The sequence below is a fragment of the Crocodylus siamensis genome, chromosome 2 (assembly GCF_052110815.1).
Source record: "Crocodylus siamensis isolate JL-2025a chromosome 2, ASM5211081v1, whole genome shotgun sequence".
Lineage (NCBI taxonomy): Eukaryota > Metazoa > Chordata > Crocodylia > Crocodylidae > Crocodylus > Crocodylus siamensis.
In genome coordinates, this window is record NC_143396.1 from 7,491,990 (window position 1) to 7,511,068 (window position 19,079).

Consider the following 19,079-nt stretch of genomic DNA (forward strand, 5'->3'; position numbering starts at 1 on the left):
GTTGGGCTGCCGCAACACAACTATCCCATTCAAAATAGCTGATATTTTTGAATGCCTCTCGAAATGCTCCAACAAGAAGAAATCAATTCTTGAGCACTTTGATGCTTCCCTGATAAAGGGTCCAGCAAAGCACCACTGGGTCAAACACATGTAAATCTACTTGCAGTAATAAAAAACCGGGCTGCTACCTGGATTTTGCAGGATCATTCTCCTTTTTCCTGCACTTCACAGGTAGGTTTAACTACTCGTCCCCAAACTTAAAGTGCTCGGAAGGTTTTATGAGTGCAGCTGAAGAGGATGAAAAAGTTTCCTCCCCAAAGTGTTTTTCATTCAATCTTTGGCCAGAGACTGATCGAATTAAAGAGTGTACTAGGCTGTAACTCCGTTATAATGACAGCTATTCAAAATGAAGTGGGTGAAGGTTTATTAAACCCTTCTGCTGTCTTCTACTATTAGGAGAGCTCTTTAATCTGTAGATCAGGTTCTTCCTTCACTATTGGCATCAGGTACCAGTTCAGCAAATGCTAGCTGTGCCATGCCAGTGCATGTATTGCTAAAAAAGCTATTCAGACCATGTTTTGCCTACAGCAGAGCACTTAGGCTTTATGTATTTGTTCTGTGAATTTAGAATTTTTAATGCATCGAATAGTTGTGACCTGTGACTTTCTGGCACACTAGAAGTTATTTTACATAGCCCTTCAATAGTTTCCACTTCAGCATAATCTGAGATGTTTTTCTAGTAATCATCCTGGTGCTTTCAGACATGAGAACATGAGTCTTGCGCAGTCATATGTATTAGTTCCAAAGATGCAGTGTATTTGGGGATTTAAAACTGCCATTTTCAGTAGCCAATCTATTATTGGTGAATATGGCAGGATGGGTTTAATAATTTGGGTCCTAATGCTGGATTTCCTGCTCTCATTGCTGCGATGCCTCTTAGAGGAGTGTGTGCGTGAAGTTTTCCAGTTGTGTTAAAATGAGAATTTACCAGCTAGCAAACCTTATAAAGATTTCTTTTTTGAGCAGAAGGAAAATTTTTCTTTCAAAAAGGAAGTTAGCAAGGAGGGTGGAGAGGCAGGTCTTGTGTTTGGGGGGAAAATATTATAGAGGATATACTAAGAATGGTAGGCTTTTAAATAAATTGAACTATTGGAGTCCAGCTGATCCTCAGGCTGCTGTGGAGCTGTCCATTATACTTATGTGTATGAACAGCTAACACCTTTTTCATGAAATATCTTTGTAATATTTATTAATAATTTATTAACCCTGTGTAAACTATCAATGCACCCTCAATATATTAAGCAGGGCTGTCCTACCCGCAGCCCAAAGGCTGTGTGTGGCCTACAAGGCTTCCACTTTCTGCCCCTGTTCTCCATAAACTGAGCTGCACGTGTCATTAGTTGGACGTTCCTGTTCAGATGAAAACTTGCCAGCCCTGCTGAGCAACTGCATTAAATCTAGGATTAAGTATTGCTTTGGCAAACAGTGATGAGGAGCACCATTGAGATATTGTCTTTTTAGTGTCTGTATTAGTGATGAGTGAGGGGAGGGGGCCATCTCTGGTCCCAAGAGCATAGGTTCACACATCCAGTTGTGCAACTGGAGGATTGAAGATGCAGCATATCTGAAAACAAGGCAGAAGAGTGAAGAAGATCAGCCGTGTTTATCTAAGTTCCACCATTTCTGTTGGACCCCCTTTCTTTTTTCTCAGCTGGGATCATTATCATGTGTAGTGTAGTGAGCATTTGGGTTTCCCTAAGAAAGAGGAGGCTTGTCAAAGGAGAATGCCTACCATGCTCTTCAATAAATGTTTTGACATTCCTGCTGGCTAAGATAATGTGAGCCTTATGACAAAAATTGGCACTTAAAAATGTCACTGTTTCATCATTCGCTTCTGCCTCTTCACAGCCATAGTTTCATAGTTTCTAGGGTCGAAAGGGACCTGAGCAAATCATCAAGTCCGACCCCCTGCCATGGCAGGAAAGAGTACTGGGGTCACACGACCCGGGCAAGGTGACTGTCTAGCCTGTCTTAAAGCCCCCCAGGGTAGGAGCCAGCACCACTTTGCTTGAGAGTTGTTCCCAGATCCTAGCTGCCCTGACCATGAAGTCGCGCCTCCCGATGTCTAGTCTGAATCTCCCCCCTGCCAGCTTGTGACCGTTATTCCCGGTCACTCCTGGCGGTGCTCGGGGGAACAGGGACTCCCCCACTGCCTGCTGATCCCCCCTGACTAGTTTGTAACAGGCCACTAGATCCCCCTCGGCCTTCTCCTGTGGAGGCTGAACAGGTTCAGGTCCCGTCACCTCTCCTCGTAGGGCCTGCCCTGCTGCCCCCGGATCATGCGAGTGGCCTCCTCCGGACCCTCTCCATGCTGCCCACATCCCTCCTGCAGTGCGGCACCCAGACCTGGACGCAGTCCTCCTGCTGTGGCCTAACCAGTGCCGCATAGAGGGGAGGATCACCTCCCTGGACCTGCTCGAGATGCATCTGCGGATGCACGACAAGGTGTGGGTGGCCTTCCTGACCGCGTCCCCACACTGCCGGCCTGTGTTCATCTTGGAGTCAGTGATGACTCCAAGATCCTTTTCTGCCTCTGCACGGATGAGAAGGGAGCTCCCGGCTTGCAGGTATGGTGCCGGTTCTTCCTCCCCAGGTGCAGCACCTTGCACTTGTTGGTGTTGAATCCCATCCTGTTCTCGTCTGCCCACCCCTGTAACCTGTCTAGGTCCTATTGCAGCCTATTCCTCCCTTCTAGCGTGCCCATATCCCCCCACATCTTAGTGTCATCAGCAAATTTGAACGGTCCCCCAGGTTTTAATGAGAACGGGGTGAGAGACAGTGTCGAAGGCCTTCCGAAAGTCCAGGAAGACGACGTCCACTGCTACCCCTGCATCTAAGGATTTGGTGACCCGGTCGTAGAAGGCACCAGGTTGGTCTGACAGGACCTGCCGCTCATGAACCCGTGTTGGTTGCCCCTAAGCATGCAGTCCCCAGCTGGCCCCTCCTGGATGTGTGCCAGAATAATTCTCTCAAAAAGCTTGCCCAGAATCGAGGTAAGACTAACTGGCTTATAGTTCCCCGGGTCCTCCTTCCTCCCCTCCCCTTTTTGAAGATGGGAACCACGTTGGCCTTGTCCAGTCCTCTGGCCCCACACCAGAGCCCCACGAGTGCTCGTACAGCCGCACCAGGGGTCCCGCAAAGACCGCAGCTAATTCCCTCAGCACTTGGGGGTGGAGATTGTCCGGACCCGCTGATTTGAATACATCCAGTCCCTCCAGACGTTCCCTGACTAGTTCCTCCCTGACCCTTGACCTGGGTGCACCTCCCCTGGGGTCTGAGGGGGACCCGGTGGGGGACTGATCTGGTCCCTGCTCAGGAAAATGGAGGCAAAGAAGTCTTTAAAAATGTTAGCTTTGTCATCTGGTGTGGCGACCAAATTTTCTAGCTTGTCCTGCAGGGACCCCACATTACCCGGTACCTTCTTTTTGCCCCCTATGTTTTTAAAAAAGGACTTCTTGTGTCCTTGATCTGGGAAGCTAGTCCCAGTCCCATCTCCGCCTTGGCCTTCCTGAACACACCCCCCCCCCCGGCCCCCTGCAGCCCCAAGCAACCGCAGTATAGTCCGCCCCGGGGATGGCCCCTCCCTGCCATCAGGTGTGCGCCTCCCTTTTAGCTAGGAGACCTTCCCGGATGCTTTTGGTGAGCCGTGGGGGCTTTTGCTCCCTCCTGCCCCCTTTGATCCGTGTTGGGATCATCTCCCTTTGGGCTCGGAGGATCGTCTCCTTAAGGAGCAGCGGCTCTCCTTGGACACCTGGCTCCCCTCCCCTCCGGGACCTCAGTGCTTCCCCGGCTGTTCTCTTTAGCTCATTGAAGCCCGCCCTCCTGAAATCCAGGGCCGCTGCCTTGCTGCCGGCCTCTGCCACCCTGCGCTGGATGGTGAATCCCAGCAGGCGATGATCGCTGTCGCCCAGGGGGTCGAGCACCCGCAGCCCCCGCACCAGGTCGTTGCCTGTGGCCAGCACCAGGTCCAACAAGGCGTTTCCCCAGTGGGGCTGTGCACCTCCTGGGTTAGATGGAGGTCCTGCATTTGGGCTAGGGACCTATGTGAACGGTCTGACCTGGCTGACTGCTCTTCCCAGCAGATGTCTGGAAAGTTCATGTTGCCCATGATGACCATGTCCTTGGACCTAACTACCTCCGTGAGCTGACTTAATTCCTGGTTGAGCTCTTCCCCGTGGTTGGGGGGTCTATAGTCGACCCCCACCGTTAAGTCTCTTTCCCCTCGACTGCCTTGTACTCTAACCCAGAGCACTTCCGTGTGCCCCTCCTCTGAGACTGTGCTACCTGATGAGGATGTGTATTCCTCTTTAATGTAGAGCGCCACCCCTCTGCCTTTCCTTCCTGTCCGGTCCCTCCTGTACAGCCGATAGCTCTTGATTTTCACCGCCCGGTCATGCATTGGGTCCCACCACATTTCAGTGAGCCCCACTATGTCCGGGTTGGTGTCAGCTAGCGGGAGGGTGAGTTCCTCCTGCTCGTTTCCCATACTATGAGCGTTTGTGTAGAGGCATTTGAGGCTGCCTGAGGATATGTGCACTGGCCCCCTAATCGCAGCATTGCCCTGGCCCCTGTTGCTTACCTGGGTATTTGTTCCACTCATCGGTCTAGGCTGGGCTGTACTTGTGAGTGCTGCTTGGTTTAGTGGTCCAAGGCTTCCTTCTCCTTCATCTTCCCCTTCCCTCAACAAGCCTAGTTTAAAGCCCGTGGTAGAAGTGAAAATCCATCTGGACAAAGCTGGATATTGTCTAGGGGAGGAGAAATACAGGTAACACAGACCGTCTGTTCTTACACACCACTAAATACAAGAGTTATTTCTAATTTGAAAGAAAGGGAAGACTTACATTATTAAATCCTGCATCAGCAGCTGTGTGTGTATGCATTCTTTTGTCCTGATGGCAATTCACAGCTAAATCTAAATGTCTAATTGGGTGAAGGCCAAAGGCATGTTGCTTCTTGAACAGGCAAGATACCAAACAATAAAAAGGAAGGATCTGACAAAAACAGAATACTTCAGCTCATTATGGTGATTTTGCAATGGACAAAAAGAATGAACATCAATTTTGAGCTTTTCAGAATAAGTGTGACAGGTATTTTGTAATCCCACCTGTATTAGGAAGCAGGTATTGTCCAAGATTAACACGAGATGCTTATTTTTGCCTGCCAGATCACATAGGGTGCCTATACGTGTGCATCGAGTCTGCTGGAGCATGGTAATGTCTGCACTCCAGCGTCACATATATCGGCGTCCCTGTACTGAAAAATGGCGGCGGGGGCACTTTTCAGTGCAGGGACGCTAATACACGTGACGCTCCAAGTGCTTTAATTAAAGTGGCTCTTGGAGCCGCTTTAATTAATGCAACCCCCGCCTCCCAGAGCACAAGTATAAATGCCCATATTTCTCTGTTAACTTATCAAATTAATTTCTTTTTCTTGACTGGAAATCGATAAAGGTTGAGTGGCCCTTTGGTACTTATGTATGCTGCTATCCTTTTAACTTAATAGGATCATGATAGAGACATTATCCTAGAGTTAGTTCTGAAAAATCATTACTTCTTACCTACATACGGTACAGCGTATTCAGCTCTTCAGCTTTCATTGCTCTGCTCCCCGCCCCTGCAATGGTTGTAACTTTTAGGTTGTGAGTTAATGACAAATATTTGGGGGACAGCAGTCACTGGAGGTATATGGGACCTGTTACCCCATCCCTTTTTCTTTTTTACCCCATCCTTTTTCACTCAGTGTCCCCTGCCTTGCTTCCTTCATCCCAGGATAGATTCCTTGTGCCTGCCCATTCATTAATGCTTAGTCCCGTTTATGTATTTCTACTACTGTTGCATCTGGGGCTAAACATGGACCAGAACCTCATTGCACTACATGCTGTATCAAGGACCGTGCCCTTCCCCAAAAGCCCACAATATAAGTATTGGACTAGAGATAACAAATGGACCGCACAGATGGATTTAGAAGTCTCGGGGAGAAGAGGGAAACTCTGGGATAACACAAGTCGTGGGACAAGCTACGTTCTGAGGAGCTTAACTGTTATCAAGATTTTTCTCTTCTTAATTGTAGATGTCATTTTAAAGGAAGGGTTGTGCAGGTGTTTACAGGGAGTTCCCCTAGACCATGAGAGGCAGCACAAGAGAGAACAGAAAGTCCCCCAGGGGTTTTTGACTTATCCCTGCACGCTGTACCATGCTCCCCACCCTTACTCTCCTACCCCAACAACTTTGCTTCCTCATCCCACCATGAACCAGCAAAAAAGCCAGCCTTCCAGTCTAGCCGTATAATAGGCAGTTGATGCAAGAGCAGCAGCAACAACAGCTCATGGCTAGTGGGGAGAAGTGTACAAGGCCCTGAAAGAAAACTTTCTTGAAAGGTGTTGCGTTCCTCAGACACCACATGACGCTGCTGTGCTCTGTCTGTCCTTCAACACTGCCTCCAGCTTCTTTCCGACCAGGGTCTTCAATCCACTCCAGCTGCTTAGAGTTTTTATGGATAGGTATTTCTAACCCAAATATTTACTGACTGTTTGTAAATTTGTGGACAGATGGCAACCTTGATTGGAGGAGCACTGTAGAAAGCAAAAGCATGTTTAATGAGTTTAGACATGGAGGAGAGAGAGGAGATGGGGCTATGATTGGTAAGTCAAGCAGAGCCAAGGGTGTGCTTTTTGAGAGGGGCTAAAGCTCTCTTTTGTTGTGATGAAAAAGAGCCAGGGAAGAGTGAGAAGTCGAGGAGAAGAATTGGGGTATGGCTGAGATGCAGGGAGCAAGGAAAATGGGAAGATGGGGTTGGGTCACCTGAGGTCGAAGGAGTAGAGTGGAGGAGGCACTCGTCTTTGGGAGACATAGGAGAGGGAAAGAAATGCAAAGAGAGGAAGTAGGCTAGGATATAGTTGGGTATTTTTCTCTTGGAAGAAGGCTGTGAGATTCTCTCAAAGCACCCATGAGTTGCAGAGACCCTCAGCCTTTCCTGGCCACCATCCTGGGAGGCACAAAGAACAAAAAACATGTGTTTTTACCAGCTAACATGTCTATTCATGCCGTGTGCTCTCAATCAAAGGGCTAAATTTAGCTGCCCAAGGGAACCTTGTGGAAAGTTTTTTGGTGAACCCAAAGAGACCAATGTGATCTTCAGGCCTGACTCGCTATATTACACAGGCCATAATTCAGTGTATTGGACAGGAGGAAGGATAATGTGGTTGTTTCCGCCTGCTTCAGTCTCCCTCCAGAACTTCCCAAATGTGGCTGTGCTCCAGGGTTGCCGTGTCCAGTACGTTGTGGGGCAGCCACGGGGCGGGCGTGTGTCTTTGAGAGGCATAGTCTGAAATACGTGCATACGTGTCTTGCAAGTGGCAACCTCTGTTCCTGGTTTGAGCATCTAGCACACAAATGCTGACAGCATGGTCTCATCACTTTACAATTCAAAGACCTCAGGGGTCCTGCATCAAAGCTGTTGCCAAACTACAGAGAAGACTCAGGTTGGCAAAAGCAGTGCACTGAAATGAGATACCATATTTTCTCGCATACAATATGCCGCAGAGTATAATGCATACCTTGTTATTGAAAACCAGCATGAAGGAAGAAAGGTCTTTTCTTGCCTATGAGTAACTGTGAGCAGCTGGGGGACAGAGCCTGCTTGGTCGCACGCAGATTTCACCTTCACTGGCAGAAACCGCTCTTACCGCATTTCTCACATGTAACGTGCACTCAGATTTCCAACAGCTGAAAGGTAGAGTGCAGGTTGCGTGCAAGAAAATGCAGTATTTGATGCTTGCTGGTGTGCCCTTGAATGTCGCATGCAAGTGTGTGTTAAAGAGATCCTAAGGGGGAGATCTGTCAAGGTTCACGCCGCACGCTCTGGGGTGCCTGGGAAGAGAGGTTATTTGAAAGGAAGATGTGTGGACGGAAATATGGACACGGCAAGGTGCCAAGGACGTGAGCAGCCCTTAGCGTCCTCGAAGGGGAATGTAGTAGGACAGCTGAACAGACCTATGAAAAACAGTCTTCCTGAGCTGGTTGTTCATGAGCAGGGACCTACTTAAATCGCGCTTTCGCAATTTTTACGGGAAGTGCAAAAAACGGCAGTTTCCACAATCTGCAAAAAATGGCTTTTGCTGCAATTTCCTGAGGAATTTGCCTGGGAAAAAAAACTTTCTAAAAATAAAATGCTGGCTCCCCAGCCTCGCAGCCCACTGTGGTAGTGGGGGGAGGCACCGGCTGGCCAAGTGGTATGAAGGGGAGCAGCCAAGATAGTAGCCTCCCCCTCATCCCATTGCAAAATGCCCATGAAAGTGGCTCTGAACATTGTGAGTGGGCTGTAGAAAATGCTGTGTCTTATCCCGATTTAGGTAGGTCCCTATTCATGAGGCTGCTGACTGCCAGAGTGCTGGGGCATGTGAATACTGCAGTTGCAGCATTCACATGTAGCTGCTTATGCCACCAGTGTGGCCCAGTGCCAGAATTTAGCCTCAAGTAAAATGTTAATTTAAAAGCAAATAAAAGTGTCTTTTTGCATTATGTTTCAAGGCCGTGTGAGCTGCATCTTTAAAAAGTGAGCATCAGGTATTTCGGCTTGTATTACACTCATCACTGTCAGCAAGGTCAGCCTCCATCCTGGCTGTACTTTGCTTCATATGGTTTTTCATATCTTCCCTTCTCTTTATTAAAGCTTGTCCATTGTTATTCTGCTAGGTCTTAAATTCCCCAGAAGCTGAAAAAAGGAAAAGTAAAGCCATGTGTGGACTGCTAGCTTACTGTGCCCAGTAACGGTACCCTACAACAAGCCATGCAGCCCTGTGTATGCTGCCTTCTGGACTGGAAGCAATGTAGCTGCGCCTGTGCAGTGCCAGGGGTTGGGTCCTTGGCACTGATTTAGCCAGCCCGCAGTGCTGTACGGGTGCATCTAAACATCATCCAGCCTGGGAAGAAGCACATACAGAGCTGCGTTGTACGTTCGAAGACACCACTGCTGGCTTTGCAGTCGGGGCAAGGCCTTAGATTTCATTGTCTGTAATGCTGGGATACTCGGTGTTTGTTTAAAAACGAATCCCCAAAATCGTAATGTTTAAGTTTCCAAAATGTTGCCTCTGAAAAGCAAAAAGAAAAAGCAGTAATTTTGGCTGTGTAGTATTTTTTTTTCCTTTTGAGGTAGCCTCTCCTCTGAGTACCCATTAAAGGTTGCTTTACAGCATATTCAGTCTGATTCATTTTTGCTATCAAAAAGTGTAAACTGTCAATAGACAGTTATTTCCAGATCAATCATTTAACCATGTCTTGGGACATAAGCTCCCTTTTTTTGTGTATCCAGTTTATTCCTTGGTAAAATGGGTATTCTACTCACTAGATCTCACGAGAATTAATGTTTGCGGAGCACTTTTCACTGCTGTGGCACCCTTCATCAAAGGGACTTCAAAAGGTTATGCAAGATATTGTCTAGCATTTATTTTGTTAGAGCTTTCAAATGTATCATCATACATGATGAATGAGGACAGTAAAGTCTTTGTTTTTTGTCTCCTCCGCAGTTGTTTCCTGTCTTTGCTCCTCGTGGCTGCTGTGGTTTGGAAGATTAAACAGAGTTGCTGGGCATCACGACGGAGAGAGGTCATAATTCTAGAAATGAATGCTGTTTTCCATGAGAGCTGTTGTTTCTTCCATACACTTAAGCATATACATACTGCTTTGGTTCAGGATAAGGTCTAAAAATCTATAAATACTTCAGTTCACAGCAGTTTATAAGAAATGTTTTGATTGGCACATGATTCTCAACAAGGGTGCCGCAGTGCCCTGAAATCCCTTCCAGAGTGTCCCAAACTGCTAAGCAATGTCAACACTGTTAGGTGTGCAAACATGATACACAAGATTTCAAATAGGAATCCAGAGTGTTAAAAATATTCTGGCCTGGTGTGATGTTTGCATGTTCCTTGCAACGGAAAAACTGCTCTATTTTCTTTTCCATAGTCAAAGAACAAGTCAAAACTAAGAAGTAGCATTTTCTGAGGGTGCCTGAAATCCAGTGATGAGTGCGGGCGTTTTCGTCCCCTATCTTGTCAACTTGATGTTGAAGTTTTACTCATGACCCCGATTTGTGGTAACAATACTACATTGTCATACCTCTTAAGTACAGACCTTCAAAAGCGTACAGCAGCGTAAGCAGGAAAGCTGCTATTACAGTCCAGTTTCTTTTCTGAAGCTGCCTTGGCTCCCACTTCAAACTGCCCTCCACAATGAAAACCACTCATTTCATTGGGGTTGCTGGTTGTAGTCGCGTTGGTCTGAAGACATAGGCAGACAAGGTTCTTTGGACAGATATCGCATCTACCCAAAGAAACTTGTGTACTCATTTCATTGTAAACTTACAGGGCTGTATCAGTAGTTTGAAGACTATGGTGTTTCGAGAGCATTGTAACCAAAGGAAAAGGGGACTCAGGAAATGCACAGAGAAGCACACACTGCTCAAGACAGCCAAAATATCTCAACTTTGCTTATCCCTCCCTGAGAGATGCCAGCCTCCTCCCTTACCCATAGACACACCCGCCTTGTCTGCTAACATGTGGATGCTTGGCCAGTTCTGGGAGGTGCTGGGAATCTTCTAGCAGCTGAATTGGGACTGCTGAGGATATCATCTTTCTCACACACCCACACACAGTGATATGAATCATAGAGAAGTCATCCTGGAAGGGACTTCTGGAGGTCATCTAGTCCAGTGTTTCTCAACGTAATGACGCAATGGTCATGTAGGTGGGACTTTTAATGTCCTTAAACATTTCCATTAATGATTAATATAATACTTAACTACACGTAAATGTAAAAATGTACTTCTTGGGGAAAGTGGGGTTTTGTTTTTATCATGGTGGGACGAGAGTTTTTTTGACAAAATGGCTGGTGGGATGCAAGCTGCAAAAGATTGAGAACCACTGATCTAGTCCAACCCCTGGCTGAGGCAGGATCATCCCTATCCAAGCCATCCTATATGCGTAGCTCCTTAAAGTCAAGTCTCTGCTGCTGCTGCTTTTATTGCAAATATGCAGTCCCACTAAACTGTATTTTGTTCTAAAAGTAGAATACTGGGGGAATCGACCTAAGACCTGACACTGCAAAATGTTACCATGCCTTATTGCTTGTATGCTGCAGTATAACTATAGGTATGAAGCATCTCTCTCCATCTGAAATGCAGGGTTTTTTGGGTTGCGTTCGTGGTGTTTCTGTCAATGTCCTATGCACCTTTGTGCAACCTCACTCTGCTTCCGTTTCCTCATCCACAAAATGAGATGAGTTGCACTTTATCTCTTAGACACATTAGGGCTGAACTTATTAACACTTAAAAAAGTATATGGGGGGGGTGCTCAGAGGGAGGTGCTATAGGAGTACAAAGTGTAAGTGTTGCGGTGGTGGCGGCAGAGTTGCGAGGGATCTGATGGGGGAGAGTAGAAGGCACCGTAGGAACGAAGACATCCGAGAGTCGGTCCTGGGTTCTCATCTCGGCTCCAGCGCTCACCTGCCGTGGGTCCTGGGGCAGCTAATTTCCTTTGTCTGCCTGAGTTCCTATTCGTAATGTGGGGATAACACGTAGTTCCCTCAAGGGTATTTGGAGGATTAATTTTTACAGTCCTTTGAAGATCTAAAGTTCTGTGTAAGTGCTTATGTCCCTGCCTATCTTCAAGAATCCACATTTGGTTTTATTTTACTCTAAAGTAATGTAAATAATGTAGAATTGCTAGATGCAAGGATGTCCTTTCTAATTATAATGCAGCCGGCTGTTAGATCAGATAACTTTTTTCTCATTCCTCTTCTGTCATATGCTCAGTATTCTCTCTCGTTACTAGTGAATTAATATTCATAATGTCATTTAAGCTTTTCAAACACATTAACACTACTTGGCTATATCATTACAGTCTTTGAGAATTTACCTGGTCTTCAGAAGCTGCTAGGATTTAGCACTAATGGCCGTTTTCCCCCTCTCACCATCTAGACAAGGAGGAGAGGTGAAGTTTAGCGTCAAGTTTCCTGTTGATTTCTTGGTTAAATGTTAATTAAGGCTTATACTGAATATAGGCTGAAAAATGCCATGTTTTTTGCCTGGAGCTAAGTCAAAATATTTAATGGTAGTTTAAAAGGAAAATGTCACCAGCGTGTCCCCCTTTAGGCATGGGGACATCTCTAAGTCCCAGATCAGATGGAGAGGTAGCTTGGCATTAGCATATTTTTACTCTACTTCGTTCAGTTTGCAAATGCTGTCACAAATTGAAGGACAGCTTGTCAAAATTTTCTGTTTCAGAAAGGTTCTTCTCTGCCTTTCTTGTGTCACTTCTTTTTCTTCCTCCACCGAAGCCCTTGTCACGAAGTTGTCATTTCCCAGGAACTTCAGATTTTATCGACACGAGAACTGGAGAGTAAAGTGCACGTGATCCTCAGGTGAAAGGCACTCTCCCAGTTCAAAGCAAAGGGTAGCTTGTTGCACAGTGTATATACACTATTATTATGTACGTATCTGGCAATGAAGCATGCCGCACCGGAGTTCATTTGAAACAAATTGGGAATTTTGGCCCTCGTTCTATTCAGCAATGTTTCAGTATTATCAGAATGCTTTATGGATTGGTTTTGGTGTCAGATATTCTGAATTCTTACTGCCCCTCCGATGAGTCTGCTGTTCTGCTAGCTATTTATTATTCAGATCCAGCCATCTCCGAGCTGAATAGGACAAAGACAAAAATTCAGGTCAGTGACTCCATTTCCTTTTCGTGTAGTAGCGTTTTAAGTCTCAGACATTTGAGAGAACGTCCCAAGAAACTTTTTCGGAAGGCTTCAGGATGATTGTCAGGTCCAAATTAACTATGAAAATCAAGTAAGCTGTATTCATTTGGGGGCCCCTACATCTTCATATGTGCATCTTATAATGGTTTTAGTTTTCCCTCAGAGAGGCTCTAAAAACATACGCTTGATAAAGGGATCTCCTGGGCCATTATCAAGTCCAGGGCCCTGCTTTTTGCAGCCAGTCAGGTGTGGTATGGGGAGTCCACCATCTGATTTTAGATTTTTCCTTTGCCGGGTCTTTTTATTCCTTTGTAGTATGATGCAGAAAACCTTAGTTGATCCTGGGAACAGGGTGAGCAAACTTTGGGGGTGCTAAGACTAGACAATAGCCACTGTCTCCTGTACTGCATATCACCAGGAATCCCTGATAGATGGAGGAGGGGAACCGGGAGCAACAGTAGCAGACTGAAGACTGTTTTAATGAGGGAGAAAGTACAACGCTGCAGTCGCTGATCTCTCCGTTGCATCAATCTGTGTCCTGCTTGTGGCACAGGCAGCTTCTGTGTGTGGCTCATGGCAGGACAGGGAGGGAGCGGGGAACATGGTGGCAGATCAGGCCAGGAGCAGAAAGCAGAACAGGAGATTGGGCAGAGGAGAAAGGGATTGGAGAGGCACTGGAGAAGAGTGTGGGGCTTACTTTATGGCAGTGGCATCACAAGACAAGTTGGTGCTGTGGGCCAATGCAAGAAACCATTTCCAGACCCTGCGGACTTCAAAGACTACCAGCCAGCCTAAGATCTTCCATTTTCAGGCAAGGTACTGAAGAAACCTATCCAATTCCCAGTGCTACTGCCTTTATCCTCCTGCGGTTGGAGCTCTGACCTCATCACAGGGCAAAAACTGGCAGTAGTGCTAATGGAAAACACCTGTGTTCATCTGTCCAAATCTTCCTGCAGCATTTCCTCCTCTGAAGAGGGCATGGTGCTGTCTTCTCTAAAAATACCCTCACAAGTTCACGGGAAAGGTGTGAAGTGGGTGCACCTCCATCTTCTTCCTAGATGCTCCCAACAACTGGCAGCTTCTCCTTCTGTCTCCTCAGAGCTTGCCTATGGAGTCACGCAAAGCTAATCATGCTTCCCATGTTTTATAAAGAGCATTGTATGCAGTTGAGATGCTGCAGTCTCATAAAAGCAATGTACAGGTGATACCCCAACTAAACTTCAGTTTTACTTCCAGTGCAAATATTGCCAGTGCCTGACTAACAGGCACTGGCCGTCTTTGTATCAGTAAAAACACCTGGATGAAAAGCAGATGGCTGCAGCTGAACTCCAGGCATGATACTAGGGAAGAAGGAAAAAGGAAACTCTGAAAACCCAGCTATCTCTAGTAAATTCAGACAATTCTGGCTTGATGCAAACAGTTGGGGAGAAGTAATAGCACTGTAGCTAGCCTGCTAGGCAAGCTAGAAGGAACGGGGAAGATTTATTGCAGAAATATGTACTGCAGGTTGGAACAAAATGCATTTGCATAACCTTTTATTGAGAAAACACTGCACTGCAAATTCGTAATCTGTCCCAAGATATCCTAAGACATTTGAAGATGGGGGAAAAATTAAAAGGAAGAAAATACACAAGGACAGCCTGTCTCTATTCCTCCGTGGCCAGCTGTACACACACATCAATGCTGACTTTCATTACCTTTATGAAACTAAAAGGTATCTTTGGGATGTGAAAATAAAGCACAGAGATTGTAATTTTTTTTCCCCAAGCCAAGTAAGTTTTTCCGCATTTGGCAAGGGTGCGGTTGTGACGTAGAAAACCTGACTTGAAGGGGAAATGGGAACCTTGCATGCAGTTATGTATCTTGTGCTATACAAAGCTGGGAAAGAGAAGATAGAGAAGTAAATTGTGCGCTTGCTTTCTCTCCACTGAGCACCATAACTATTTCTGGACACCTTGAAGAGGGGAGTGGAAATAGGTGGCTTTCCTAGGAAGCTTAAATTGAAATGAAAGATGGTAGGATCTTGGGCCTATGAAACTATTAGTTTTGGGGAAGTGATGCATGAAGTGGCATTAAGTTGGCAAAAGTGTAATAATGCACAAAATGTGATGGTAACATTTATAAATTAAAATGTCCATCTGCTATCTTGAATCTTTGTCCTCCCATTCCCTTCTTGCTCACCTTCAGCCTGGCTCCTGCTCCCCTCCCACCTCCGCAGTCTGCAGCCCACTGTGAAACAGCTCTTGCATAGATTTCCAGTGACCTGTTTCCTGGCTAAACTCAGGGGCATTTCTTCATCCTCATTCCTCTTTGACACTGGTACTGTATCTTTCTTGAATTTCCACTCTCTCCGGGCATTCACGACTCCAGCCTCTCCTGCTGCCTAGCTTACAAATTTCTCCTTCAAGTATCTTCTATTATGGGTCATTCAGGCCTCTACCCTGAGCCGGGCTGGATCATCTCTGTCATTAATGTGTATATCCGCTGTCCTTTAGAGTTACAGAAAAGTCTGTTTGACAGGGACTAGTCCATCTAGTCCAACTCTCTGCTCAAGCAGGATCGGTCCGACTCAGCCACCCCAAACAAGCGTTCACCTTGCCCGTTCTTAAAAATTTCCGAAGACGGAGATTTCACAACCTCTCTCGTTAACCCGCTCCAGTGCTTGATCCCCCTCATGGCAAGAGAGTTTTTCCTAATATCCAACCTCTTCCCTTGCTGCGGTATATGACCCTTGCTCTTTGTCCTGTGGCCACGGAGAATAATCTGTCCCCATCCTCTGCACAGCTGCCCTTCAACTGCCTCCTTCCATCCAGACTATAATCCTGGCTTATTTTTGCTGTAGCTCTTTGTGGGCATCCAGCCATCAGCTTAAAGTAAATGTTTCCCAACATGAGTTTCTGCTGCTCCCCTGAAGCTCTCTCCCCTTTCTGTCATTAGCTGCAAGTAAGATTACCAACAGACCAGTCTTAGTGCCACTAATTCGCCGTTGTTCAAGTCTGGCATCTTAACTAAACCTTTGTCTCGCTTCCTCCCCTTTGACCCAAGTGCCCAGCCAGGTCTAAAAATTGCCCATTTTTCTTGCCCAGCATTTGCAAGACTCAGCCTTTCCTTTCTGCTCATACAACCAAAACATGTCCATGCCACGACCATCTTGAGGTTTGAATCTTGCAGGAATCCCTTCCTCCCTCACCTCGTTGCCAACAGCCTCCCTTGCAAATTCATTCCTAATGAAGGTGCCCAGATCATCTTCCATTGCTTTGGCTGTCACCCTTCACTTGCTCCTCACATCAAATGCAAACACTTTGCCTTGTGCTTCCAAAGTCCTCCATTATCCCCAGCCGTCCTGTTATCTCACCACAAGGTCTGCTTCTAATTTCACTGTACCGACAGTGTCTTGATTACCTTCTCCAACAAGCACTTTCTTCCACGCCTTTCACAGACTTGGGCAAGTTGTTTTTTGCAGTCACTGCTGCTGCTGAGAATTGGCAAATTGTGCAAACCATGTATTTTGTCACCTTGTGATCTGCCCTCCTGCTGGTCTCATCCAGCTCTTATGCCTTGTCTTTCGGATTCTTAAATGCTGTAGAGCAGCACTTGTCATTTTCTGGGCATTTATACGAGGTTTAATTAATGGATTACAAATGTGATCTAATTGACTAGCTCCAAAGAACAATTAAATAGGGAATTGGGAATCCAGGTTGTAGCCATATTGGTCTAGAGGAAAAATCAATTGGGACTCGTAGTAGAGGTGTGAGATCTTTTATTAGACCAAATACATCTTGTGCACAAAAAAATGCTTTAACTTTTTGCAAAAAAAAAAAAAAGTTAAAGATTTTTTTTTTTTTATGCAAAATATCTGTTTGGTCTAATAAAAGATATCACCTCTACCACAAGTCCTGATTGCTTAAATAGGGAATCTTCATCTAGTGGTAGTAATCCTTCTAGTGAGGTCTTGCAGGGATCCGTCCTTGACTCAAGTATTTAATACCTATCAGCACTACTAGCGGCAAATAAAAAAATCATTGTTGATATAATCTGCAGTCAGCACAAAAATTGATTGAGTGGGATTAATAAGGACAGATCAATTCTATGTAGGGACCTAGGTTAAGTGTTAACACACTGGGTGAATAAGTTTTAATAGTGTCAGAAGCGAGGTCATGCACCCAGGAAAATGGAATGCAAGTCACAAGATAGTGGGGGGGAGGTACCGTCCTTTAGGGCAGTAACTCGAAGGGAGTCCGAGATCCCGGTGAATAACCCACCGCATGCGAACTCCCAGTGCAGCGAGGTGCATAAGAAAACAAAAGCAATTCTCTGAATAAAGAGCAGGCGTTCAGGAGATAGGACCTCTGTATCGAGTGTTAATGAAAGCATTACTTGAATAAAGTATCCATATGCCCTTATGGATCAGATGTCAGATTTGGAAAAGGTTTAGAAAAGTGCTGAAAGAGTTATTTGACTTCCAGAAACAAGTTGGTAAACTGAAGAAGATCGGTCTCCTTTCATTTATCCAAGAAAAAGGTTAATATGAGGTTTGATCACAATATTCTGGTACATCCATGGGGAACAGAGCTCCTCATACCGTGGAGCTCTTTTTCCTTACAGTAGCCAAAGGAATAACTGCATCCTGGGGCTGGAAGCTGAAGCTAAGCAAATTCAAGGCAAAACTAAAATGCGGAGTTTTAACAGCAGAGGTAATGAGCCATGAAAAGTCTGTCTAGGGGTAGGGGGAGAGGAGGGATCCTCTGTCCTTTGGGGTCTTAAAACAGGATTTAGTCAGCCTGACACATTATGCTCTTGCTTTGGGAATTGCATGGTGTGGCGCTTTGCAGGAGGTCTGTGCCATGCAGGAGCACTTCTACAAATTAGATATTTGTAGAAGTGCTCATGGTGTAAATATCTGGTGGTAGGGGACACGCTTGGTTCTGCTCCTCTGGGTTTTTCAGGACTCATCACTATCAGCATCTGTTGGCCTGGCAATACGCTGACTCCATCCATCTCCTCCCGTCTGCCCACCATCTTGCTGTTGTACTTCATCCCCAGTAGCCACCTGTTAAAATTAAGTCCTTCCGCACCCTGTCTTCCCATCTTCTCTACCATTTTCCAGTTCCCCTATTGACTTTAATGTGCATCTTCGGCTTTCCATACAGTATGCTGCCCTTGTGCGTTCCCTTCACATGTCCAAGCTGCATCAGCCCTTCTTTTAACTTGGGTCTTTCTGCTCTCCCAGTTTAATGTGTGGCATATACAGTTATTCCCAGTCTTTTCCCAGCCTCCCAGTAATTGCCCTTCAGCTCGTTTTACAGCTTGCAACTGTCTGAAATCACTTCTCCAAGACCAGGACCCATACAATGCAACTGGGATGTAATAAATCCTTTATATTGCTCACTTCACTTTCCTAGGTACATTTCTGTCCCATACCAGACCTTTAACACTTCATCTTCAGTCTCCAGTCCTTCTATTACTTGCAATCGCTGAACCAAGATATTTGAGTCCATCAACTACCTTTAAATCTTTTCTTCTTAACATACCTTTTCCATCTCTGGGGGACCTTTTTCTTGCTTCAGGCTTTTTATCTCTTATCAGTACCGAAACTCAGTCTGAATTCTTCTGTGCTCAAGCTCCGTCCATCCATTAGGAAAGGATTATACTTCTTCTGTATGTATATTCCAGATGATCATATTGTCAACAAACATAGCCGCCATGGGGAACCCACATCTGCCGTGGTTCATTTTAGGGGGATGCTCTTTCTTTACACACAAATATCCCATCAAGTTGGGCTACCTACTGTTGTGTTTAGTCTCTATCAGCAGCTAGTATAAACTAGGTTCATCTTTGCCATTATATGCTTGTATGAAACATGGCGTTTGATATAAAATGCATTTGTTGTTGGGTTTTTTTTTATATTTTAGCAGGCTGACCCCGTCAGCAAATTTATTTTTGCATATAGTCAGCTCCAGTAATAAAAAGGCTTCTCACTAGACAATGGTTGAGTCTATACCAGAGGGATCTCTGTTAGCATATCTATCAGACAGATAGCAAACAAAACTCTGGGATTGCCAAAAAAGAAAAAATCGTTATATGAATCAGAAAGGAATTTACTTATTTATTAGATTTATATGCCACCATATCAAAAGGCGGCTCAGGGCTCGGCATATAATAAAGCCCACAAGGTATGACACAAGAACAGATTGCCCAGGCAACACCCCAAACCCTTAAAAACCCCACTCCCGTGCAATCAAAGAACCCAGTAGTTATAAGTGCATT

General features: G+C 45.7%; 1 protein-coding gene across 1 annotated transcript in view; it reads left to right on the plus strand.

Moving 5' to 3' along the window:
* ATRN (attractin) overlaps positions 1–19,079 on the plus strand; it is a 251,188-nt gene that overhangs the window by 195,423 nt on the left and 36,686 nt on the right. Inside the window, exon 26 of the mRNA XM_090035106.1 lies at positions 9,584–9,662. Within this exon, the coding sequence (XP_089891232.1) occupies positions 9,584–9,662 (79 nt within the window). The remainder of the gene's footprint in view (positions 1–9,583; positions 9,663–19,079) is intronic.